This window comes from Pseudopipra pipra, chromosome 3 (assembly GCF_036250125.1).
Source record: "Pseudopipra pipra isolate bDixPip1 chromosome 3, bDixPip1.hap1, whole genome shotgun sequence".
In the NCBI taxonomy this organism is placed as follows: Eukaryota; Metazoa; Chordata; class Aves; order Passeriformes; family Pipridae; genus Pseudopipra; species Pseudopipra pipra.
In genome coordinates, this window is record NC_087551.1 from 9,823,335 (window position 1) to 9,849,850 (window position 26,516).

General features: G+C 40.0%; 2 protein-coding genes across 13 annotated transcripts in view; one reads left to right on the forward strand and one right to left on the reverse strand.

Moving 5' to 3' along the window:
* Positions 1-385: 385 nt before the first annotated feature.
* Positions 386-11,816, reverse strand: MDH1 (malate dehydrogenase 1). Its single transcript, XM_064647672.1, has 9 exons — positions 11,693-11,816; positions 6,463-6,561; positions 6,094-6,190; positions 4,983-5,158; positions 3,634-3,756; positions 3,341-3,517; positions 1,911-2,024; positions 1,604-1,693; positions 386-1,229 (listed from the first exon to the last, which is right to left on the reverse strand). Exons 1-9 carry the CDS (start codon positions 11,693-11,695, stop codon positions 1,104-1,106), a joined length of 1,005 nt encoding a protein of 334 aa, XP_064503742.1. The 5' UTR covers positions 11,696-11,816; the 3' UTR covers positions 386-1,103.
* A 162-nt stretch (positions 11,817-11,978) lies between these two features.
* The window catches only part of WDPCP (WD repeat containing planar cell polarity effector), a 149,225-nt gene continuing 134,687 nt past the window's right edge, over positions 11,979-26,516 (forward strand). For 6 of the 12 annotated variants that reach the window (XM_064647663.1, XM_064647658.1, XM_064647661.1 and 3 more), the window contains exons 1-2: positions 11,980-12,196; positions 14,366-14,446. The gene's annotated coding sequence lies outside the window, so the exon portion shown is untranslated. Of the gene's footprint in view, positions 12,197-14,365; positions 14,447-26,516 lie in introns of all 12 variants that reach the window. The other 6 variants (XR_010428902.1, XM_064647657.1, XM_064647665.1 and 3 more) reach the window with 3 other exon arrangements.

Genomic DNA, 26,516 nt, shown 5'->3' on the forward strand with positions numbered 1-26,516 from the left:
ATAATGCATAAATTCTTGCAACAGCTGCTTCATAAACATTCATGGCATTCACTGACTGTGCCCTGTCCCAGTTCTCCTGTGCTGCAGCACATTCCCATTATCTGAAATGCTTGTTTTCCCTTTCAACTCTATGTATATTCTTTGCTGCATCACTGTCACTGTACTCAATAGGTACCGTAATGTTCTGAGAGCAGACTTATTTTTATAGATAAGCTTATTGATGATGGCTGATGTATTCTATATTATTGTTGCTAAATCCTCAAAGAAACCATTCAATTTGCTTAGAATTCAGTTTAACCTTTGCTTTTTTGGTCAGAAAAGTTCTATTTTTTGTATCCTTATTTAATGACAACAAACTGAAAAAGAAAAATGAGATGACACCAGATACGACAGACCAAGATTTACTTTAGTACAAGGCGAAAAATTCTATTGGAACAGAACAGTCAGCAACTTAGACAAAGGGTGGTGCTAGTCATCAATAAAGCTTCTTAAAACTCATTTCCCTCAGTTTCTTAAAATAGGCTTTCAGGGTTTTTTTATCTTCTACTAACAAACTCTGTTAGTTACATAACTAAAACATGCAAATAAAGTGCAACAGACTACTGTGATTAAGCAACTTTTAATATTTCTATTGACAAACACTGTAAGCATAACCCGAGTGAACTGTGTATATTTGAAGTCTGTCCAGTGATAGACTCACTGAACTACTGGTTCAAGGGCAATTACATTCTAAGTTCATTTTCAGTTGAGCCATAGGATGCTGAAGTGATCATGGACTAGGACGTGTTCCAATAGTGCCAAATTCTAACCGGATTGTGCGTTAGTAGCCAAGGCCGAGGCAAACAATTATCCTGTACCATACACAGAAAGCAACTAGTATTGAAAAGACAAAAAGTTTGGTCAACAAACTAGTTTTACTTCTTTAATAACATTTTTGCTAATAACTCCAGAGGCACAACAGTACCAGTAAGCTTATGAACTTTAAAATGCACAATGGCCACAGACAGTTGACTTGGATACAGTAATAGTGTTTGGTAGCAGACCTAAAGACGACTCTTAGATTCTTCCACTCTTAAATGATTTTGGATTTCCTCATGACCTAGTCATGCACTGGAGAGGAATTCCACAGCAGTCTCCTTCTCTTCAGCTAACTCCTTAGCAGTAAGATCCATCTTCTCACGAGAAAAATCATTAATAGGAAGACCTTCAACAAACTTCCAGGACTTGTCCTGATTGAAAACAAAAAAAATAAAAAGGCCCCACCACATAAGAACAAGCTTTCATTCAGTCTGCATGAAGGACACTTTGCAGCATAAGAACCAAAGTTTACAGCCCTAAAAAACACATCAGGCAGCAGTTAGTTTTGTTTCAGATAAAGAATGCCACCAGCACCAGCTAGTCATGTCAGATTCTACTCATCTATCAGCACTTAGTTGGCAACCAAGTTAAATTACTTGGTTAAGAACAGTCCTCTCTGTGAAAGACTAAAACCCCCACATCCCAGCAACTGCAGTCCCACACAAAAATCACTGCTATTAACAAGCTCACATGACAGTTTTTACGTCTTGCAGAAGATACATGGATTTCAATACAGTCTAGTTACCTTGATCACAACAGGGAATGAATATAGCAAGTCTTCAGGAACACCGTAAGAATTGCCATCAGAAATGACTCCCATCGAAACAAATTCCCCCTAAAACCAGAAAAGTAAGAGATGAACACATTTTTCACTGCTAGAAGAAAGCAAAATTTTGATTTTTCAACATCCTGTATTCTCCTATGACACCCTTTACTCCAGAAGAAGATGGATTCTTTCCTCTGAACACACATTCGCAGTGGAGGTCAGTGATGCTGGCATGTAATCAAAGCAAATTAGGCAAACATGCACTTACTCAAAAACAACATCTTACCGCTGGAGTACCAAACCAGATGTCCCTCACATGATCACAGATAGCTTTGGCAGCTGACATGGCACTGGACAGCTTCCTGGCCTTAATAACTGCTGCTCCACGTTGCTGAACAGTCTGCAATTAAGAAAAAAACCCCCAAACCCTAAATCATAAAGCAGCAAAATCATGGCTTGGTCTAAATGGTGTTAGTAAATGCCATGAAGAAAGATCATTGTACATAATTATTTAATTTCATCAGTCAAGATACAGTTCTATCATTAAACAAACATGGCATACAATCCAGAAGAGTGTTGTCAAGACAAGAACATAATGGAACATTTCAGAGGCTGGCTCAATCTTTAGTACCTGCTTTACAGCTTCTCACATAACAACCAGACGTCTCAAGCTTTTCCCACCAAGAGACTTTGTGCATGTCAACAGTAACAGGTGTCTAGAGCAACACTGTCAATTAAGGTTTTTTGCTGAATACCAATGTGAACTATTTGCTGGTCTCAATCCTACAATATTTACTGCACAAAATTCATGTAATTCCTGAAGATAGTTGAACAGACCTCCGTATATTAAGAAATTTTGTGTTTGTGAATTGCAGTCCTCAGAATAGGCTTCACTATAGTTTTGGTACAGCTTTATGCCAACCACACCCCAGTCCACAAAGCAAGAATTATGAAATCTTACCTTATCTTAGGTAAAGCATTCTAACACAGTCCAGCATTACAATGCACCTAGAAGGCCAAATCTGTTTTGGCCATGTAAGATATAGCTGGATCAAGGACAGCTTTCTGCTTACACACTGCCTAATGAACTTTAGTTGCCAATCATTTATTCCACAGCAACAAGCATGAACTGAAATGTTATATCCAAAACAGGACAGAGCACTGCCATGTGACAAAACACATTCTCTGTCTCAAACTAAAGCTTCCTTGGCTAAGGTGTAGTACCTGGCTGTTCGGATGCCAGTGACATTGCAACACCAAGCAGAGCACAGCTATTCAGAATCACAGGCACCTAGGGCTTTCGTAAGCCTGTCTGACTTCACAGTGCATTTAGATAGCCTGTGCTCTCAATCAATTAATGCCATTATTACAAAACTGCCCCCAAAAGTCACCGCAGTGAAATGGCAAAGGTGCTTCTTGTGTCAGACAAGTTTCACCTGAGTTATGATCAAAACTCTTTTTGCTGAATCATTTTAGCACTCCAAGCGGATTTTTCTAGCAGGGTTTACATAGGCCTTCATGCCTTAAATTTTTCAAGGGCAAACAAGTGACAGCAACAAGCTACATAAGGATGGCTTATACTAGTGAGATAGAAGAGCTGCTTCACCAAGTCACTCAGGTACATAGATCACAATTTCAGATGAGGTTAGGAGAAAGCACAAGCACAGAATGACCGTTAAAAAAAAAAACAAACACCAAAAAAACCACCTGTCTTACCAGGATAAAGTCTCCCTTCAGCCAGCTGTCATCTTTTATAGCTTCATAAACTCCAACTTCCTTTCCTTTCACGTTTACCTTCGCATGGTTGACATCTGGATATTGAGTGGAGGAGTGGTTGCCCCAGATGATGACATTCTTCACATCATTAGCAGTCACACCAAGTTTCAGAGCAATCTAATGGGAAATTAAAGATTTCCAGTGCATTGACTTCAGTTTCTCAATTCACAGGCTCCTTTGAAAGCACTGTTCTGTTTGTGTTTAGCAGAGATAACAGAATAGGCTCTTTTTACCTGAGATTTGGCTCTGTTGTGATCCAAACGAGTTAAGCAGCTGAAGTTTTCCTTTGGTATAGATGGAGCTGACTTTGATGCAATCAGGCAGTTAGTATTTGCTGGATTCCCAACTACCACAACCTGAAAATGAAAAATGGGAAGACGAAGTCGGTATTTCTGCAAAACAACTCCCTCCAGTGAAATACACTGCTTTGCCTTCAAAGAAGCTATCAAAGAAGTGAAGTTTTCTAAATCTCTTGGTTGTCTTCAACGTGATTGTTTTCTAAGTGTGTTGTTCATAGTCACCCAGTCTTCTATAACTGCTCAGAAAAATAATTTCTAGGTAGGTATTTTCTTTATAACTTGAGATTCAAATGTGAAAGAGAACAAGATTTCCAGGGAGATCTATATACTGATCCACAATCTGGCTTCAAATCTCATGCTACCAGACACAGGAAAAGCAAGGTACATGCACACTAGTCAGTCCACAGTGACTTCACCAACGCCTTTTAAATACTCTTTAGTTTGGCTGCCACTGCTTTATATAATTGCTTTATAATTAAGAAAGCCAGAACAGTTACTAATCTCAATGTTCATAAGCAGTTAGAAGTAAAATACTGCCTCAACTTAGATCCATTTATAGCTATGGAAAACTGATTTTTATTCATCCTTCATTTGTGCCTCAAATGACTAATGTTAAGCTCCATATACCCTCAATCACACAATCTGATCTGCAAGCTTCCCTTTGTATCTCCCCTTTTCAAAGTGAGTTCAGTAAATTTTCCACTACTCCATAATAGTTATATTGATAGTTTTTATTCCAACTGGATAAAGAAGCAAACAAGTCTTTAGAAGCAGTAGGAAGTTCATCAGCAGAGGAAGCAGACATTAAAAAGTCAGTTACAAAGCACAGTCGGAGTCTGGGTTTGAGATTAAGAGCAGTGGGAGAGCAGCCCCATGATCCCATTAACTGTGCTGAAGGAATCTGAGAGAGAACAATTAAAATCTTCCAATGCTCCAAAGAACAAGACACAAACAACCCAAATAAAGCCGATTTTTTGTGCAACTGTAATTCCATATTGATACTGAAGTTAAGGGCCATTCTGTTAAAGCCACAGATGGATATGAAGTAGGCAGCTGCATGTAGAAGATTTAGTTCTCCCAGAGGAGAGAGATAACGAGCAAAAGACTGCTCATTTTTTTTAATACAGTTTTGTGGGGTTGGTTTTGACTGTGGTATATTTTCCAGGGCTTAAGGAAAGGAATGCCTGCACTGAACAGGCTCCTGCTTGCGCAATATCATTCTACAATATATTTAGATCTCTACATAACCGTGTTAATGTTTTAAATTCAGTTTCTATATTCACCTTGACAGACTTTTTGGCATACTTGTCCAAGGCTGCACCCTGAGACTTGAAAATTTTCACATTTGCTTTGAGTAAATCCTTCCTTTCCATGCCCTCTCTCCTTGGCATGGAGCCAACCAGAATCGCTATGTCAAGGTCTTTGAATGCAACTTCCTCCTTGTCTGTTGGAATGACCTCTAAAAAAAGGAAAGAGGGGAAAAAATCAGTAAGATAAACACTCATGGCATAGCGTTAACAGGAATATTCTTTTGTTCATAAAGAGTATATAATCTAATCTGACAATATCACCACCTTCCCCTTCCAAAAACACAAGTATAGTCACAGATTAAGTACTTGCCAGTAAATGATTTATACGTACAAATTTTTATCTAAAGTGGAAAACACGGGAGAAATCTATGTAAAAATATAAGTTTCGTGTGTCTCTATCTAAATATATATATATTAGTACATATGCTATTCTTTACTTTTACAAAAAAGTTTCAATGGCAAATATCAACACAAGTGAAATTTTCCTTCCCCTTTAACAATCCCAACCAAAGATTCTGAATTGGGTTAGGTTACAATTCAAACCGAAGGTCTGAATTATACAAGAGCTGGTAGCTACATGGGGTTTTTTCAGGTATTCTAGTACTGTAACACCTACTCACTCCCTTTCTTCTGCTTGTTTAAAGTACCAGAACTTGTTTACGTGACTTAATGGGTCATTTTTTATTTCATGTCCTTATACAGAAGATATTTCTGAAGTCTAAAATTATGGTGTAGTTTTTTTTATTTAGCAAAGGAATATCTAAAGATTATTATTTCACCACTGGGCTAGAACACAATGCACATATGCACAAGTATCTGACAATTTGCTGTCCAGGCTGAAACCCCAGGATTTGCTGATATAAACCAAAACCCACATATCTGTGTTGTCAGTTCTTTTCACAAAACTCATTTGATGTCATTCTTGCTAGCTTACAGCCTAAGTTAATTTATCTTCCAAAAAATATAAAACCAAGGATCATATAATATTTTCTTCTGTTAAACTTCCTGCCAGATACAGGAACTCATAAATGCAGCAGCTCTTTTACAGCCTATTGTAGGTATAAGAAAAAATTATTTTGGACACCTCTGAGCAGTGGCAGAGCACAGTCCTGCAGCTCCATCACCACACCTTCCAGTACAGTCATCATAGGAGTGATGTCCAGCAGCACAAGAATAAGAGGCTGTAAAGAAAGAAAAGGTTTAGTGCAAGTTGGGCATAATGAATTTTGTCTTGTACTCTGCCAGAAACTGCTGTCTCCTGCAAGATTTAAAACCCATTTAGAGAAAACAAACAACTTCAGCACAACCAACAACTGAAAGCTTGTGTAACAGAGCAGGACACCAGTTTTCCTCACTTGAAGAAAAAATTACTTGCACACTGGTAAATCAGTGAGTGTCTACAAGAAAACCAGTCCCAGGGACTGCAGTTGTGACAATTCAGTGTGAGAGTTACCTGATCTTTGCCGAAGACATCCCCCTTGGCAATGCTGTAGAGCAGGGAGTAAGCAATCTGCCCAGCAGCTCCAGTCACCAGGACTCTGACAGGTTCACCCTGTAAGAAAATTAGAGTCTTATCCACTGCTACACAGTGCCGGTCACACCACCCGAGTGTTAAAAATTAACAGTTACCACAGCAATATCATGGATTATTTAACCTAGATGCTAATGTGTGCCTAAATGCAGATCAGCCCCAACTCCTTGGATCATACTTCTGTTCTACCAGAACCACCAGCAATTTCTCTACTCTCTTTTACAGAAACAGACCACACTTGCAAAAGCATCCTGAAGAATCACTCCTGGAATAACTTCCAAAATGCCAGGAATAACAATGTATTTGAAAAACTCTGTATTCCCCTTAATAACATTGTCTTTTCAACACAGGACAATACAACAAACACCCACTCATTAGATTAGCCATTCATACTTGAAATTTCCTACAGTTTCACAAGCTGTGACACTTCACCGGTTTTCACATTCTTCTCCATTTCGAGGGCTGTTTCCATTAAGCATTTTGAATGTTTATTTGCAATCAAAGACTTACTGAATGCCAGAGACCGAAGAATCTAGTGGACTTAAAACTACTGCCCCTCTAAACTGTTTGGCAGTAATTTAAGAAATCCACAGACAAAAGGTACATTATGGACAAATCCAGACACTATTATCCATAATACAACTGTTTATTGTCAAACTGACCCTAAACTACACAAGACTGGGAGAAGACTGCCAACATGTTGCTATATTGCAAATAAACGGGAAAAAAATGCATGCTTTATAGTAAACATCCCATTTTGTTAAGCAGAACTAAGATCTGGGGAAATCCAGAGGTTATTCAATATTGAAAACTGAAGGCTGAGAGAGTTTGGGTGGTTCATCCTGGAGAAGATAAGGTTCCAGGAAGGCCTTATTGTAGCTTCTCAATACTCAAAGGGGACTTAAAGAAAGACTAAGACAAACTTTTTAGTAGGGCCTGTTATGAAGTGACAAGGAACAACAGTTTTAAATTAAAAGAGGGTAGATTTAGATAAGAAAATATATTTTCCAATAGGGCTGGGGAAACGCTGGCACAGATTGCTCAGAGAGGTTGTAGATGCCCCATCACTGGAAACAGTCAAGGTCAAATTGGAGCTTTGAGCAACCTGGTCTAGTTGAAGATGTCGTTGCTCATTGTAAGGGGGGGGGTGGACCAGATGACCTTTAAAAGTCCCTTCAAATGCAACATTCTATGATCCTCTGAAAATGGAACACATGCTAAAGGACCTTCATAACATTCCATGTTTCTCTAGAGGCAATAGGGCTGGGACAGATTGTGCACGGACAGGAACAAGCAGACTCTGACCGGGCTGCTGCAGTGTCAAACCCACTTTGTCAAATAATTAAAAGGTGACCATTTGAGATACAGACAAAACACCAGGCACAACTGAACGTGAAAGAAGTGATTTAATTGAATCCTGGGCTACACTACGAGAAGCGCAGCTTGCAGACAAAGACATTCCACTCAGTGCTGGTGATATTGCAGCTGGAATACTGAGTCCAGTCTTGGCACCCTGAGTTCATGTCCTGTAAAGTGAGGCTGAGGGTGCTGGACATAGCCTGGAAAGGCAGAGGATGGAGGGTGATGTAATAGCAGTCTACCACACCTTCACAGAGTGTTACAAAAATAATGCTTCCCAACACTTCTCCTAGTGGCAGATGGCAGAACAGGGTGCACTGGCTACAAAAGGGTACCCAGAGAGTCTGTGCAATCATCTCCCTTGGTGGTTTTCAAGACTCAGATCAAAACATACATATGATATGATTTATCAGTGACAACAGCCTTGCTGTCAGGCTGGACTGGACAACCTCCAGAACTGGAGTGAAAGAGGGCGGACCGTGTGACCTCCAGAGATCCTTCCCAACCAGCGTTCCTGTCACTGATATTTATAGGAAAACCATTTTGGGCTTTGAGTGTATCCTCTCTGCAGAAGTGACCAGCCAAGCACAGCTGCATCAAGCTATCCTTAAATTATTACAAAAATGAGGCCACCTACCCCATCTTCCCACATACCAGATAAAATGAGAGTGTAAGTGATGACATTAAACTCCTGAACTTGTAGAATTAGACCTGGCCTGATTCTGCCTTCATTATGGGAACGATTCTTTAAATATCTGGTTACATGATTAGCAGTTACACAGCATTGAACTGCATTGTTTTCTTTTGAATCTGTCCTATTATGAGCCTCGTCCCTCATGGAAACTCCACAGAGAGGGGGAAGGAGGGCAGACAAACAATTCTTGCTGGTTTAAATCTCAAAACTAGTTTTGGTATTGTATTCCTGAGTAAGGAAATGTACCATAACATCTGAATGATGATGGACAGCATGGATTAAGATGCGTATCAAATTTTAAAGCCAAGTTTACAGCACGTTTCTAAGGAGATCCTACATTTTATTTATATTAAGGCAATAATGAATACTCTTTTATGGTAGCTAACCATACTAGTGAGTAAAATGAGAATTTTTTTCCACTATATGCACTTTATATGCTAATTTGATTTAAACATAAAAAATGTCAATCTATCCACTAACATTACTGTGAGTATTTAGCATAACAACAGGAGAAGGAAGGAGTAGAAAATAAAAAAGGTAAGAGATAGAATTATTTATTATTCTTTTACTGAGACAAACTTAGCATTTAGCCTTTTTTTGGAAAAAAAAAAACCAACAAAACCACTTTGGTCATGACTCAGCTCCACCTTCTCACCATAATTATGTTTGCTTACAACCATCCTTCCTGTTCTCCCCCCCAATGTGAGGCTGGAGACAGAAGAAGCACAAGCTAAAATAAAGTGAAGAGTGCTGCCTACTTGCTTTTTCTCTCCCAGCCTTCAGTCCACCGGATTCAATACATTCCCCAGACCCCTTTACTCCTGCACTAATTGTGAGCAATTACTATCAAAGAAACTTCCATGCTGTCTCAAATCCAGAAGCTAGATTAAAAAGCCAAAAATGCTGTGGTTCTTACAAAATGTGGATAACTCTCACCAAAGAAAGAAAAAACTTACATCACATATCAAAATTGGTCTTATTGAGCATCAGAGGCTACTTTTGGAGGTTGGATATTTAGAGAAATGAGTAGCTCCCCAGTGGAAGTTGTAGGTTCCAAACATTCATGTCCAGGCCCTTCAACTCGTGACTTGGCTCCTGCAAGACTACTTTCATGTGGTAGCTACAGGGGTGACCTTTACTCACCCTCAGGTATAGAACTAGAGGACAAATTAAGCAACAACTAACTGAACTATTTTGTTTCAAAGCCTTCCCCACTCCACATTCAGCCGATGTGCAGTTAAATAGCTTTAGGAAACTAAAAGAGTAGCAAAGGTAGTGATAAAAAGGATGAGGAAAAAAACCCCCAACAACTGAACATTGTTGGGTACCCTTCTTTGTCTAGTTCAGCAACCATGTAGGATTTCTCCCCTTCCTCAACTATGACAGATGAAAGTGAAGCTTCCAATACCAAATGAGGTAGTTGTGGGCTTATCGCCCTCCCCACAACACTTTGGCTGAAGAACTCAGTGCCTCAGTTATGTCTGTGATTTACAGGTGATAACAGCAGACCTAAAATATTAGTGCTATACAGGCAAATAGCACTACACTGCAAAACTGATTCAGGAGGTTACAAAGGTGAGTTAAAGATAACTCACAACCTATCAAATGCTGTGGCAAGAACACCCTGTCTACTTTGCATTGCAAATTACAAATGAAAGACCTCCATACACATTACTGCTGATAAACTTATCATCAACTTAACTTTTTTCCTGAATAGTAAAGCCAACTAAGCTATCCCACCTTGCTTCACAAAGGTGATTTAAGCATCAAGATAAACTTTATCTCCTCAAGAGTCTAGAGTCTGCCTAGGAAACTTTCCCTTTGCTCTCCCTTCTTTAAAGCAGAGATACGGTGACAATAAACGTGTTTGGAAACGGAGTAGAAAGTGTCAGCTCTGCACTTGAGGAGAGCCACCAGCACAGTCGTTCAGAGACCGAATTCCAAAGGCGTTCTTTCCTTAAGAAGTGACCTTGACACAGGTGCCCTGAAAGACTTTTTTCACTTCATTTATCTAACGGTAGTTGCATCAATAGACAGATAATTTTATTTGTGGAGTTTAAAGCCTCTGCCCACCACCACATGCATAACTACAACAGCAAAGGCAAGATAAAAACAGTGACATTCTGAAAAGTCTGGACACCAAAGTAAATTACAACCAGCAGTTCTCTGTGAGATTGGTACATTCATGTCAGGCAATGATCTGAAAGCTCAGGTACAAACTAAAACCTGTTATCTTGTGTCACTCCTCTGAATCCACATTTTAAACAGAAAGAGCAGAGAAGTTTACAGACTTTGGTTTTTTTTTTAGGGTATAGCTAAAATAAGCCACGTCCCAGAGCATGCAAGCATCCTTTCTACAGCAAAACATTAAAAGTACAGGTTTGAATAACAGGGTATAGAGTCTAGAAAAACCTGGAGACGTTTTCAGGGTTACAAAGGAAAGGAAGGTCTCTGTGCAGGTTTGTGTGTGCATACATGTAAGTATATATGCTGCAGAAAAGCAAAGCGCTGCAGTACACTGTAACAACCTCAGGGCAGAACTACTGACAATCTGCACAAACAGCAGGATTTCTGACAGCACGCAGAGATTAAACAATAAAGACATTTCACAAGCACTTCCCCTTGAGCTAACGCAGAACCGCTCCAAACCCGTTAAGCTCTCGCGGACTAAGGCGAAGGGTTTCCCGACCTCTCGGAGACAACGTCGCCGCCCGCGGGGCCCAACGGTGCCATCCCCCACCGGGAGGCACCACCGGGGCGGGGGGGTTCGCTCCGCTCCCACATCCCGCCCTCCCCCTCACGCCGCGCTGGCACACACGCCGCCAGGCCGGCACCGACCCCACGTCTCCCGCTGGAAGGTCACCCCTGCGCGGCCTCCGCGGGGGTTGCGGTGAGTTCTGGGGCCGCCGCCAGGCCCGGCTCCTCCGGGTGCCGCCACCACCAACCACCTCCAGGTCACCCCTATCCCTCACACCCCGCGAGCAGCGCGACGCCATTTCGCGGCCACCTCCGCCCGCCGGATCCCCCCGATCCGCCCCGGAGGGACGCGGAGGGCGCGGTGCGGGCGCCGGCGCAGCGGGCCCGGTGCGCGGTACCGACCATGTTGGCGGGAGCGGCGGGAGCGGCTGCTCGGGGTCACCTCTGCGACGCGACTGCGGCCGCGGCGGCGCTGCGCCCAGGAGCCGCGGAGGGGGGAGGGGCGCGCCTCCCGCGCGCGGCCGCCTGGGGGCTGTAGTCGAGGCTCCCGCCGACATGCACAGCTTGGCTCTCTGAAAGAACTACAACTCCCGGCGTGCCCGGGGGCCAGGGCGCCGCGCCCCCGCGCTCCATTGGCGGTTGCCGCCCCTCGCGTCACCCCATTCATTGAAGCGCAGAGCGGCGCGTGAGAAGCGGAGGGGCGGGGGCTGCGGCAGCGCGGGCGCCCCGGGCTACGCATGCGCGCTACGTTGCGAAAGAGCTGGCGGCGCATGCGCAGGGCGCGGCGTGTGGCTGTTGCTGTGGGAAACAGGCGGGAGGGCGGGACGGGGAACCGGGACAGGCTCCGGTACTGGCGGTGCCGCTCCTGCGCCCCCCGCGCCCCGGCCCGGCTCCTCGGAGCGCTCGGTGGGTGCGAGTGCGCGGCCTGACCCTGCCCTTTCCCGGGGGGGAGGGCGTCCCCGGGAGCCCCGGTGAGAGCGGGCGGAGCGGTCCCCTCACGGTCCCCTCGCGTTGCCCGCGCCGCTCTCTCCTGCCCGGCCTGCTCTGGGGAGTTGCCAGCGCGTCCCTGCAGCTGCAGCCCTTTGTCCTGTGACTCCGGGTGTCTTCCCTCGCCTCCTCCCTCACATTCCCTTCGGCCCTGCGGGAGATGGTGCAGAGCTGCGTTTCACGCTTCACGAAACCCCCTCGGCTTGTGTTTAACCCTTTATTATTTTTAGGGAAAGCTGAGAGCTTACCTGTGCTATCCCGCTGCTAGAACTAGCGACGTCTTGTACAAAAATAAAGTTTGTCGTCTGCTTGTGTTTTGGACTATTGGGTGAAGTCAATTCCTTTTGGTCTGGCTTAAAAGTGAGGCTGATACTGGTGTGAATACATCAGGAAAATACAGCTGGTGTGCTATAAAAGAGGGTCTTGGGTGGCACAGTTGATTTTTCCCTCAGATCGTGACAGGATTCCTTATTGCAAAAAATCTGTAATTCAGTGAAATCTTTAGTGCCAATATTTTTCTGCAGGATTAGTTCTAAATCTCACTCTAATCCTTAGAGTAGATAGTATTATTTTTTTAAAAACAGTCTAAACAGCCTGTATGCTTATGCAATTTCTTCTTCAGTCTGTGACAAAAATAAGAAGTCACTCCTTTAGGGCAGTGGGTGTAAAACCCAAATATTTATGCTTGTCATGCAAAATGTTCTCCTCTTAGTGAGTTGTGCTCATGCCTCAATTCAGAACGTCCTATGTCTTGAACAAGTCTTTAGCTGAACCCCTGACAGCTCCTGCAGTACAGAAAACTTTGCAGTCAGAGTGGGAAAGGTACAGTCATGCTTAGTTTATTTTAAATGTCAACCTGTACTGATTTATGTCAGTTAATAACTGTACATTTTTAATATGAACGAAGATTGTACCCAAGTTCCCTTCTGGGGATGAATTTAAAAGCCAAATAGCTGCAAGCAAAGCTGAAGTCTGGCTTGCTGTGAAGTGTAGAGAAGCTTGGTAAGTAGGAGGGAGCTTGTTTTACAGTCAGAGTTTTCCAGAGTGTCCTGAGGTGCTTTACCCTGGTGACTGTAAGCTCTTCTGCACCAGGACATTGTATGGACTTAATTAACACTATTTAAGATTTAAATGTACACAAAACCTGACATGGGCCCACATAAGGTAATTTCCACCAAACATAATTAGTTCAGTTTGAATTGATTCCTTATCAATTTTCAGGTAAATCACTGTTAGCATGCTGTAAACTGATTTCTCTGTGTCAGCATAGCAGATTGTATTGATTTAGTGGATTTCAGATAAGAGCTTAACTTGAAACTTTCAAACTTTCTGTAGGTAAGACTTCCTTTTCATTCTTGGTCTTTTTTTTGCCTAAGCTTGTGCTCCTGGAACTATTTGCTGCTGGAGATAACAACAAATCTTGTTGTTATGTTTTGTTGAAAGTGATTTGTTATGAATGTGATGGAAAGCCATTTGTAAATGCTTTTGTTTGTCACTTTATTTTCAATCTGTTTCCAGTATAATTAGTCCAAGAGAGACTGAATTGTCATCTATGCTGATTTAACTAAAGATATTGTAAAATTTAGTGTTTTGCAAATGTGGTGTATTTTTTAAACTCAGCAAAACTTAACAATTCTAGCATTTCCTTCTTAAATGGCTTACATTTTGTTTCTACTTGTTAAACTCTAATGTTTTCCAAGCAAAATTTAAGTGTAATTTTTTTTAATATTCTTTAATGCTTCCCCATGTTTTATTAGTATGAGTCACTTGTGTAGCACTTTAATCCAAAAAAACTGCATAAATGAAAACATTACGTGCAAAAGAAATAGTGGAAATTTAGTATACATGTGAATTGGGCTCTTGGCTGATTCTTCAAATACATTTTAAAATTTTTGCAGTCAAAAGATATTGAAATACGTGGAAATCGGTAATTAATCAACGCACTGAAGTATTAACATGTTTTAATCTCAGTTTTCTGGGGATCGAGTATTATTTTTCAAGGCAACTAGTGGTTTTGAAGGGTAGTTGCCAGAATTATCTCTTAATTTTTTTATATATATTTTAAAATTAATTATTCTCTGTTAACAGCTGGCTGTGTTCTTTAGCTGTATTTTGGATGGGATTTTCTTTTGCTTCACTGCCATCTATAGAAACTGATGAATATTTTAGGTAAGTTTTTCCGCTTAATTTTCAGTAATTTTTGAAGTTTTCTTTTTATCCTCTCTATGTATGACACTTGCAATTGTTATTACAAAATCATGTCTCCTGAAGCTAAGTCTGTGTGATATGATTAACATTCAGAATGTTTAAGACTCTGTAAGAAAAATTAACTATATAATGGCTGGGTTCAATCCTAGAAATACTAGAATAGAAACAGTTTTGGAAGCCTTTTCTGGATTATTGTCCAAGGAAATAATAATAAGAGATTTTTCGGAAATAAAAGCATTGCAAAAAAATACTGAAATAGAATTAAGAGGATCAAAAGCTGTTTTGTAAAGTATGTGAGAAATCTATCATGGAGTTTATAAAAGATAAAAATGTAGATATAAGCATGAAGAATTAAAATTGCAGTTTAGAAAACCATCACAGGATTTATTTTATTTTTTATTCCTGGTGCTAATGTTCAAAACGTTATTTTTCACTGTTTGTTTCTGAACTTCAGTCAGATGATACTGCATGGACATTAAATGTTGTGAGGAAACTGATGTATCTATAAATTCTGTTTATAATCCTGATTTTATTCTCGCTGTGGTTCAGAAAACTTTCTAAAGGATAAATTTTGCCTTCTATGGATCTGATTTGATTTTATCCTATGGCTTATTTTTTACATGTTAACAGTTTAATTGGTTTTTTAATCAAAGGTGAGTAATTAATCATTAATTGATTTATACAACCTTTAGTGTGTTTTTGAGAGGTAGATAGGATGCAATAACACATTCTGTACTCATGTGCCTATAAAGAGACACAAATGATGTATAGCTTGCTTGTAATATGGTCCCTTCCAACTCGCATAATCTGTGATTCTGTGAACATGTGTTAGTAATCTTTATGAACTATTCATGAGTCAAATCTTAATAAAAATTGTCAACAGAAGGTGCTTTTTTATTTCTTTTTTTTCCTAAGTAGTACAAACAGCTATTTGTAGGTTTGACAGAGCACACTGTAACAATCCAGGCCTCCTTTGCTGTCTGTGCCTCCTCAGATCTGAGGTGGGTGGTCTCTGGTTCCTGGAGTGCAGCTCAGGTGTTCAGGGCTCCATCACTGACCAGAGGTTTGGTAATGGCACCCCCGTTGTGCACCCCCAAAGCTGAGAGACCCTGGAAGCTCTGTCGTCATCCACCACCTGTGCACCATTTCTGGAAGATTTTCTTCTCACAGTTGTTACAAGGGCCAGGGTATAGAGAGTCCCTGTTTAAGAAACAAAACCAAACAAAACCAACCCACAAAACAAACAGCCAAAATGCTCACACACACACGGCACAAAGACTTTGGTGTATTGGCTGTAAATTCAGCAGAGTTGATCTCTGAATTGTTACAAAGAGAATAGAAGAGTTGTGTTCCTGGTGCCTGAGAAGTAGCCTTACTGGATTCTTTTACCTTAACACAAGTCTGTCTTTATCTTGGTTGAACAGAGACTTTGTGACAGCCATGTGTGGGTTTTCTACTCACTAATGTCAATGTGTGGAGGAGGAGAGGCAGGTTGGTATTCCAAACAAGAAGTGACCTGTGTAACAATTCAAGTTCTACCAAATCAAACCTTGTACTCTTAATTAATTGCAGCAATTTAAAAAAAAACCAACAAAACAAACACTACCACCCCTTCCTCCCACTAAATTAAGTTGATGTCCTTCTGAGTTTTTTAAATGAGGTAAGCATTCAGTCAAGTGGAAAAACAGCTTCTGCTAAGAATGTATGTTTGCTTTTTCTTTTATATGATTTCCTCTTGCACTTGTTTGTTATAACCTGATAATCAAGTAATAAATTTGATACAAGAGGTTAGCAGCCATCGTGATGACTTTCCGTTTTCTAGACTCAGTGCAGGGGGGTGAATCCATCTGCTTCCTTTATCCATCCTTTCCATGTCAGAATGACTGATGAATGTTGTTCCATGCCAAATCTCTTGCATAATGACAAGAGTTTTTCTCATTAGGTTTATTTCTTTGAATTATAGTCACGTAGTCTGATTAAAATATTTCAGGTTGTTTTACAACATCTGTTTGAATTTGTTTCTGTATTTTCACAGAGCTAAGTTGCTGCCATTACGTAGACTAAATTTTTCTCCCTTTTTTTTCCCAAGTATTGAGTAGTGTTTCAAAGAAAATATCCCTAGAAATACCTGGTAAGGAGAGTGATGTCTTATTATGTCGATTTTTTGACGTTAATTGTATAAAACATAATTCTTTGCAGAAGGAAAATACTGATAAATTTTTATCTTGATGATATTACTCATATTTGAAACATAACTTTTAAAACATGAATTTATCACTAATAAGCAAAAGAGCCAACTAAACGCTTTGTGTCCTGTGTGGAGGTTTTTCTTCTGCTTCACAGATTCATTTTGGTATCTGGCCTGCTTTTGGAAACCTTATCCAAACTGATTTTTATGCAGCAGCAGAGTCTATGGATGGCTTTAGTACCATGTGTGCTTATAGTAGTGACCATACTCAGTGTCTTTACTGATATTTGATTAAAGAAAGAAGAAATTGTATTTATTCATTCTGCTCACATAAACAGAAGTACTCAATTTTTGTACATGCTTGTATTCATTCAGGCTAAACTGTCCCCATCTCTGAAGAAAAGTGTAGGCACAGAATTCCAGCTGTGTAGATTCTATTGGCTGTACCAATGCTACGTAACTTGGAGTTTCCTGTAGCTCAAAAACATGCAGACATATATTTTTTGTTGGTTTTTCAGTTCAGAGTGTTGACAAGGGTCGTGCTGGAGCCCATGAGGATGTTTTTTTTAGAGCATGAGACTGAGGACCAATGTTTAAAACTTTTGGTCATGTCATGAAGTCATTTAGAGTTGTCTTGTGGGGCTGGGATGGTGTTGAGGAATGACTTCATTTGAACTCATGGTAGTCCTACTGTCTGAAGCAGCATTCCAAGCCTTTTTGAGGGGGGTTGTCGGGCTTTCTGTAGGGGAGAGCTAAGGAATGAGTCTGCATGTGCCCAGTATAAATGATAAGGGAACCACATAGAAGAAAACTGGGAGATTGACCACTTATGTTGTGACACAGATGTTGTAAAAGTAAGCAGCTGCATCTTTGAATGAAGGAGACTTTCCCATGAAGTAATCGAGCAAAGAGAATCATGATTATAATTTGTCTTTTTCTGATTTTTTTTTTTTTAAATGATATACAACCATGCCTTTTTCTTTCATTTGCCATCTACCCTTACCTGTATGGAGTAACCATGGTAAAGCACTAACACATGTATGGTGCAAAAATTGGATCTTAATTGGATAAAAGCCTTTTGAATATTTTGAGTCTGATTGGAAAGGTCTTACCTTTGACTGTATAGTAGAATATATACTTTTAACATGTCATGTGCATTTATTTCGTGACCAGTAATCCCATTTATTGACAATAATGAGCCAAATGCAGTTTTTCAAGTTGCTCACTCTCTGACTTAGGAGAATAGAAAGTATTGCTCTGAAATGGCCTTTTATATTTGCCTGACATACAGGGTCTGGCCTCAGTGTGTTAGGCAAGGGAGCTAGAAATACACCACAGTTAAATTATGGGTTTGTATCTCCAGGTGGTGCGTGAATTCATGGTTGAAGACTGAAGAAATTAATTTTGCTAAAGCAAGAAACAACAGGACATTAAGCTACTATGCCAGCTTTAGATGTACGCTTCAAAAATTTTTTGCTGCTCAGCATTATGCAGTAATCTTTAACTCAAATTGCAGGAAATATTTGAAATTCCATTCTAACAATATCCAACAGAGAATATTAAAGAAGCATTAAATTTCAGATGCCTGAGGGAAAATGTTCTCTTGCAACACCATGGGCATTTGGATCTCACTACTATACGCAGTATTATAGTCTAATATTATGCTTTACTTGGTCTAAAATGAAAGCCCAATTTTAATTCTATCTCCAAAAACTTGGCATACTGCAGTGCAAAATAATTTATTTGAATGTTGTTTTTTAATACATTGCAACTAACTTTAAAGCTTCCTCATATAATACTCCCTCTATGGCTTTTTGTAATCTGACCCTTTCATTAGGACTTCAAATATATTGCCAAAGACTTATCTCAGTGCTTTCATTGCTAATTTACAAGTTATAAGATCCCAAAGTTACCAAAGAAGTTTTTCTCTTAATAAGACAAAACTTTAGGGTATCTTTGTAAGTATATAAAACACCAAAGAGAGGACTAATTCACTCCTAAGATTTAGGTAATATGCAAACTCAAAATGGGGTTTAATAATATATTCACACAGTTCTGGGCTGGTTAATTTGGCAAACCCATTAGTGAATTTAGGTCAAAAAAGTGCTGATTAAAGCTTTGTGTTTTTATAACCTATATATGCCTTATTTGATAGCAAAGCTATTTTGGAAGTGAATCCCCAGGTTACAAGATTTGGGGGAAAGGTTTAGAAGATTTCTAGCTTGAATATATTTTTCACTGTCTGATCAAGTATCTTGGTATTTGGCACAGTAAGGGCAAGTGCTGTGTTTCTGTTGGAAAAATAGTGGTCTTTAGAGAGGAATAGTAGGGTCCTTCTCCACCTGCAGCTGGCTTTTTTCCTGTTTGCACTTTTGACTGTTATAGGCAGAGTAGTGTCCAGGAAAATGTCAATACTGTCTTGTGATGTTTCATACCTGCTTAGGGTTTGACAAGAAGCAGGTTTTTTAACAGTAGTGGGCCAGTTGCCTGTGAAATTGGACCGTTGTGACTTGCCTGACAAACAAGACTGGGGGGGGAATGTGATTTAAGGACTTAAAACCTGCAGAGAGAATTCAAAAGAGCATCATACTCCAGATGGCTACAACGTAGCCATGTGGGACATAAATTAGTGAAGTTTCATCAACAGTATCATTAGTTTAGCTGCAATGCTAGGCTCTATTCTGGCCAAATTAGTGTCACTTATAATGGAAGCTGGTGGAATATAACAGCCTGTTATATAAGATCTGCTGTAGTGCTGGTGGACAGCAGCTTGCCTGCTGAGGGCCACTGGTGGGCTCTGAATTGCCACATTCCTTTTAATGGGAGCTGAGGCCTACTGAAAGTTGATAAGGTGACTGTTTTTCCATCTTAGTCGGTCTCAGGCAGTTGTACCCAAACTTCTGAGCAAGTAGAGTGAGACACTCTCTTGAAGATGCAGTTGTCATTGTGTAAAATCTGAGAGATGATCATCTGTTTGAATGTGCCTCTGAGAAGGCAGGAATATCCACCACAGGGTAATAACACCATCTTGTTGTGTAATTTTTAGACAGAAATTACTAAACTCTTAAAAAATACACCTTTAAAGAATTGTCTGCATTTTGGATGACACTTAGGTGGTTTTGTAAATGTTGAACCTGTCTTCCTTGAGAAATGGAAGGCTTGTAAAATGCATTAGAAATACATCTTGAAAGAATAGGTCTGTATGGACTTCAAAATCAGTCTTATTACATGGCTTTGTTTCCAATTCTATTGTCATAATTTTTTAAAAATTATATTTCTTTGATAATGGTTATATTAAGGGAGTCTTCTTTAAATAGTAGTATAAAGAAAAGCTGAACCAAATTTAAAGCTTATTGTGATAATGTACAAAGCTATTTTCCACTCTTTCTTATCTGAGTCGTATATTTAGAAAGATGCTTCCCAATCCATTGTTTTGCTAGTTTTTGTTCTGATAACTTGACCAGATGCAGTGAATTGCAATGATTTGCCAAGTTCTTTTATCACAGAATGGTTTTAATTGGAAGGGACCTTTGAAGATCATCTCGTCCAACCCAGTGTGGGTGGGGACATCTTCCACTAGACCTGGTTGCTCAAAGCCCCATCCAGCCTGGCATTGAACACTGCCAGGCTTGGAGCATCCACAACTTCTCTGGGCAACCTCATAGTAAGCAATTTCTTCCTTATATCTAATCCAAATCTCCCCTGTTTCAGAAAAGAACCATTGCCCTTTGTCTTGTCACTACAGACCCTCATGTAAAAAGTCTCTCTCCCTCTTTCTGATAAGCCACCCTTCAAGTATTGAAAGGCTGCAATGAAGTCTCCCCAGAGCCTTCTCTTCTCCAGGCTAAACCCCAGGCCAAATTCACTCATCCTTTTGAAAAAGGGGAGCTGTTCCATCCCTCCAGTCTTTTTTATGGCTCTTCTCTGGACACGTCTCTAACAGGTCCATGTCTTTTGCTGGGGGCACCAGAGCTGGACACAGCACTCCAGGTGGGATCTCACCAGGGTGGTGTAGAAGAGGAGAATTCCCTCCCTCAACCTGCTGGCCATCTTGCTTTTTATGCAGCCCAGGATGCATAAAAGTTGGCTTTCTGGGCCGTGAACACGCATTTCTGGCTCATATATTATTTTTCACCTGCCGATATCCCCAAGTCCTTCTCTGCAGATCTGCTCTCCATGCATTCATCCTCCGGCTTGTACTGATTGTGCTGATTGCTCTCACCCAGGTGCAGGACCTTGCACTTGGCCTTCTTGACCTTCATGAGGTTTATGTTGGCCTATGTCTCAAGCTTGTCCAGGTCCCTTTTGGTGTTATCTGCAGACATGAGTGCACTCGATCTCACTGTGTCATTAATAAAGAAAATGAGCAGTACTGGCTCAGTCGGACACAGCACTTGTTACTGATCTCTTTTGGACATGGAGCTGTGGCAGTCTGTGTACATCGTTATATGGGAGGAAGCAGACGTGGTTTTTAAAGGTTGGTATATCTTTTAGGTATTGGAAAAGGTCCTTTGTAAAAGGAATTAATACATTTAAATTGGAACAAAATTCTTAGTGATGTAATGTCAGTGACTGAGGTGCAGCTTAGGACACAATTCATGTGAAAGCTCAAGATGGTTCCTGGAATACTGCTGGAAAAGTCCCCTCTCTTTTAGGAGTGCTGTTAACTTTGTTACTGCTTCAGCTGGCTGCAGAGGTCTCTTTGTGTGGAGTTCAGGGTAAGACTGGTGCTAGAAGACTTGTAACACAGTGCCACGCTTGTGTTAAAGTACAAAATCCTGGCAGCTGTGAAACAGTGGCATTGGTGGTGGTTTCATTGGAATAAATACTTGGGTAGTAAGCAGAGCTTACACCTTGGGACTATTTCAAAATAACTTGATTAATTTCATCAAAGGGCAAATTAAATATTGAGATTCCATAAAGACCTAGGTAGACTAGCTTCTTTGGCATCTGTCAGTGATGAAATTTAACTTTATCAACTTTTCCCTCTTGCTAAGAGTGTTTTTGGTTTGTTTTCTGGATAGAATTTTTATATGTGATATTAGGAAACCCCTTAAGTGGCTTTTTCTGTCTCTCTGCTTTGCGATGTATCAGGTTGCTTCCCTATTCAGTAAATTACTTCATAAATGAATTGCACTGCAGTCATGCTTGTTTTCTGAATCTGATTACCAAAACGATGCAACACATTCAGGTCCAGAGCATGGCTGAACTTCAGTGCAATGATCTTGAAATCACACACAATGTACAGGTGGGTGAACATTCCTTAAAAAAGCAGCCTGCAAAATATACCACCCATAATGTCACTGAATAAATGCCAACTTTGGCATGAGTGCTCTTTTAAAATGTGTGTGTTGCTAAGGTTATTAGTTACTCTGAACTCAAGGACATGTGAGTGTGGACTTTGCATAAAGCTCCGGGAGTGACATACCTGTGAAGTGCTGCTGCTTGATTTTCAGAAAAATAGCATGCTGTGAATTTTGAAACTCCCTCATTGTGGATGAACTGCAGTAAATGCCATTTTGTAATTGAGGCCATGTAAGTTAGTTATTTTACATGTATTTCTAACAATGAAGTTTCAAAAATCTCTTTGCTGGGATCAAAGAAATGTTATCATCATGAAAGGAAATGCTGCAGTATTTGCTGAATAGGGCAAGGAAGGAGGAAAATGAAAATTCTGCATCTTTTCTCACATATATATAATTGTCATCTGTTTCATGGATTAGTGTGAAGATTATGCTGTTGGTTTTCTGTTTAAAAGTAGAGGAATAATGATAATGGTGAAAATATTGCTGCTTCCCTTAACATGAACGTGGATGAAAAGGAAGCATCACACAGAAATGTAGCAGCAGCTGTGACTTTAATTTGAGCAAACTCAACTCAGACAAAGATTTTGGGGAAAAAAAATCCACAGATCAAAGTGAGAAGGACCCTAATATTGTATCAGTCCTAAAAAGACTTATGTAAAACAAAGGCTTGTGTAAAATACAGAAATTACTTAACTCTGCTTCCTCCAGCTGAAGCCATTTACTGGCTTTGTTTTGCCCTGCCACTTGTGTGGAGAAGTTAATTTAATCATATCTTTTACATCTGTGAAAATGGCAAGAGCCAAATGTTGCAGCTGACTAGAATGGTTGGTCACAGCTCTCCTTTGAGAGACGATATTTCCAAATTCCTCAGAATTAATGCATTTTTAAACAATGTCCTTAATAAGTGAGAAATCTTGGATGGAGTTGTGGTGGGTTGACCTGGCTGGACACCAGGTGCCCAACCAAAGCTGCTCTCACTCCCCTGCTCAGTGGGACAGGGGAGAGATAAAATATAACAAAAGGTTTGCAGGTCAAGGTAAAGACAGGGAGAGATCACTGCCCAGCTACCATCATGGGCAAAACGGGCTTGACCTGGTGAAATCAGTTCAATTTGTTACCAAACTATCAGAGTAGGATAATGAGAGAATTAAAACCTAAAGCTTAAAAGAGCTTCCCCTACCCCTCCCTTCTCCACAGGCTCAACTTCAGTCCTAATTTCTTTCCCTCCTCCCCTCCAGCAGCACAGGGGATCGGGAATGGGGGCTGATACTCACAACAGTAATGATAATGACTAATTGCTATATCTGTTTAAATTCTTTTTTTCTCTTTTTTCTAATTTTTTCATTTACTTTTTTAAAACCCTGTGAAAGTATATAACAGAACCAAGTTATTTGCCAGTGATTGACTGATGCTGTCAAGGCATCCTTCCTTGCATGTCCATCTGCAGAATAATTGTCAAGGAATAGGTTGTTTGCTTGGTACTACCCTTTCCATTACGTTTCCATTTACTTTACATGTAAATTGGAGCCACATGACAAATGGGTTGGTAAAAAGAAGGGGTCAAACTGTGAAGTGATTAATAATTAAAAGATATGCACGATGCAAAGAACAAAGTTAAAAGATATGACCGTACCACTTGAAATTTTTTAAGTTGTCTGATTCCTTATAATTTCAGTTTTTTAATTTCATGTGGTACCAAGGTAGTCAAGATTATGTGAGAGCTGGGATCATCTTTTTGAGGAAGGGAATAGAGAGAACATGCAGCATTTTAATGGTTGTTGGTAATTTGGGGCTGCCAAACCAATGCTGTTCATGCTGACATCCTGCCTTTTTAGACAATGAAGTAATATGTTGGGGTAATTAAAGACAATTGCTCGTAATAGCAGAAAATTATTATAATCGTTTTGTTTTCCAGATAACAATGCAGATTTATAATTTCTGTGACCACATCCAGAGTTTTACTAACAGAATTTGCAGAGAAACCATAAATAGTTGTTATTCCATTAAGCTTCATGTCAGGGGTATGAATTTAACTCTGTTTTATTTAAAAGTCCATCGGGACAGGTTTCATCTTTATTTTAAATGGATCCACAGCAGCTGAACATAAGCCCATTCTTGGTTTTCAAAAACTTGTTTGTGTTTTCTCACACCCATTGGTCACAAGTCGTATAGGCAGCTTGGGAATGAACAGTTTTTGAAGGTTTTATAAGGAGGCTTTGATTTAATCTTGAGGTGAAAGAAAGGCAAATTTCAAAATGCTTTTGCCTTGCACTGATTTCATCAGGTAACTCCAAGCCTATTAGCAAACTTGGTCACTTGTATGCTATTTCCTCGTGTTCTGTGACGTTTACAGGATGCCTATAATGACATTTTCCCCTCCAGAACTGGGAAGGCCTTTGCTGTCAGAAGCTGTTTTAAAAACTATTTGAAAACCAAACCAAAACAAAACACATGTTTGTTTCAATGATTTCTTTTAAAACATAGCCTGAGTGTGATGCAGCCAAGAATGTTCAGTAACTTGGAAAGCTGTAACAGAATGTGCAACTTTGCCTATACCATAGAGTTACTATTCGATCAGACTTCCTTTTTCTGTGTTAATTATTGTGGCTGAAAAGCTTCATGAGATTGTAAAGAGTGGTCGTTCATAGAGAGGACATTCATATCTTTGTTGATCTTAGGTGATTTTATCAGTTTGGAGGTCATACATACATAGTGAAGCTGTATATGCTGTGTTGAGAATTAATGCAGATTATTCTGATATTGTTCACACTAATTGTACTGTTGCCAGTTTCTTTATTATGTTATGGTTTGTTATGTTTTTCCCCTGGACTATTGCAAGCTTTGTCAGTGTAAATTTTGGTTATGTACATAATATAGCCTCTTTTAAAAACATTCACTCATTACTTTAAAAACTTAAATTTTTTGAGTGATGTAAAAATACCTGTTTAGATATAATTGCAAGGTTTTTTATTTAAAGCATTTTAGTCATCTCCAGTTTTGCCTGTTAGCAAGGTCTTTTTTTATCTTAAGAAACTAAAAGTGACAGACAAGCAAATGGTTTGAGATTATATGAATAATTATGTTAAATGGTTGTGAAATAGAACCTGAGGAATGAAAAAATATGATACGGGAGCATCAGGATGGTTTTCTAAGTGCTGAAGGTTTTGATATGCTTGTATAGGACGTGCAGCATAGTGACTGAGAGAATCACAGCCTCAGGGGTTTGGTCTCTGGCTTAAGCCAAAACTGAACATTCCACGGGGGCAGTTTCCCACCTTGGCCCCATCTGTGTGCAGGTACAGACCCGATCATATTCTTCGGATCCCCTTGCAAAAGTCACCTGGACAGAGTAGATGCTCTTATAAAAGTTGCTTCGTAGAGGAAAACAAAGCCAAAAGGACTGGGAATGTAGTGCATTAACATCACGATGCACTAGAGGGCCCAGGCTGTGTAAAACCATTTCTCAAGAGGAAAAATGGGTAGTAAGCTGAAGGAACCTCTGAGAAATTACAGCAATATTAGGAGGAGAAAGAACTGTCTGAAGCCAACAGGGCTCAAAACAGGACTGAATGTGGAGAAAGGTGATAGAATGACAAATGCATTCAACCTGAAAATGTAATCAGACAAGCATGTTCCCCTGCTGGAGAAGGGATTTAGCAACTTTGAACTCAAAATCATGTGATTTTTCTTCCTCCTCCTGGCTAGATTACAAAGGGGAGTGATGTTTTTAATATTATATCATGCTTAACCACTGCGTGCTGTGTCAAGTTCATTTTCCCTATCAGCCCTGGCTAAAACCCATTGCTATCTGTAGTCTAGCCTGAAGGTGACAAGAGATTTGAATCATTGTAATTAGGCACTCATCATACTGCAAAAAGATACAACTATCTTGATGAATCAGTATGAAAAAAAAAAGCTGTGGGGTTTTTTTTATTTTTCTTTAACTGCAGTTGGTGTCTTGGGAATGTAAGAGAAGAAATGAGTTCGGCAAGAACTGAGGCAGTTTCCTCAGCATGACAACAATTGTCCTGTTCTCTGTGCAGAAAAAGTTAAGTGTTTCTTGCCCTTCCAAGTCCTGTTGACACCTTCAAGTGTTCTTGGACCTGTCCCAGATTTTACTTGACAAACATTTTCATATGTCTCACTTCTTTCTGATTCTGAGAAATAATAAGAATTCACTTTCTGCACTTAAGCAAGAGGTATGAAGTGAGTTATTGTTTGCCTTTTAGAGTTGTAGCTCCAGGGCACACTTTTGCTATGAAGTACAAGTGATGAAAAAGTGGATCTGCCCAGCAAAGTCAGGTTTGTGGTTGGATGTGGCAGGAACGGGGTATAAGGAACTTTATCCCTCTAGGGAAAGGTATTTCCCTGCATACCAAAATGTAGGTTTTGTGACCCCTATTACAACTGCTTTGTATTAATAATCACATTTTGTTCTCATTTTTTACCTGTGTCTTAGAAAAAGTGTAGAAAGAAATCCTGAAATACTTATGGCTTTCACCAGGTAGGGGTGCATTGCTATTTTTACCTTTTCTTT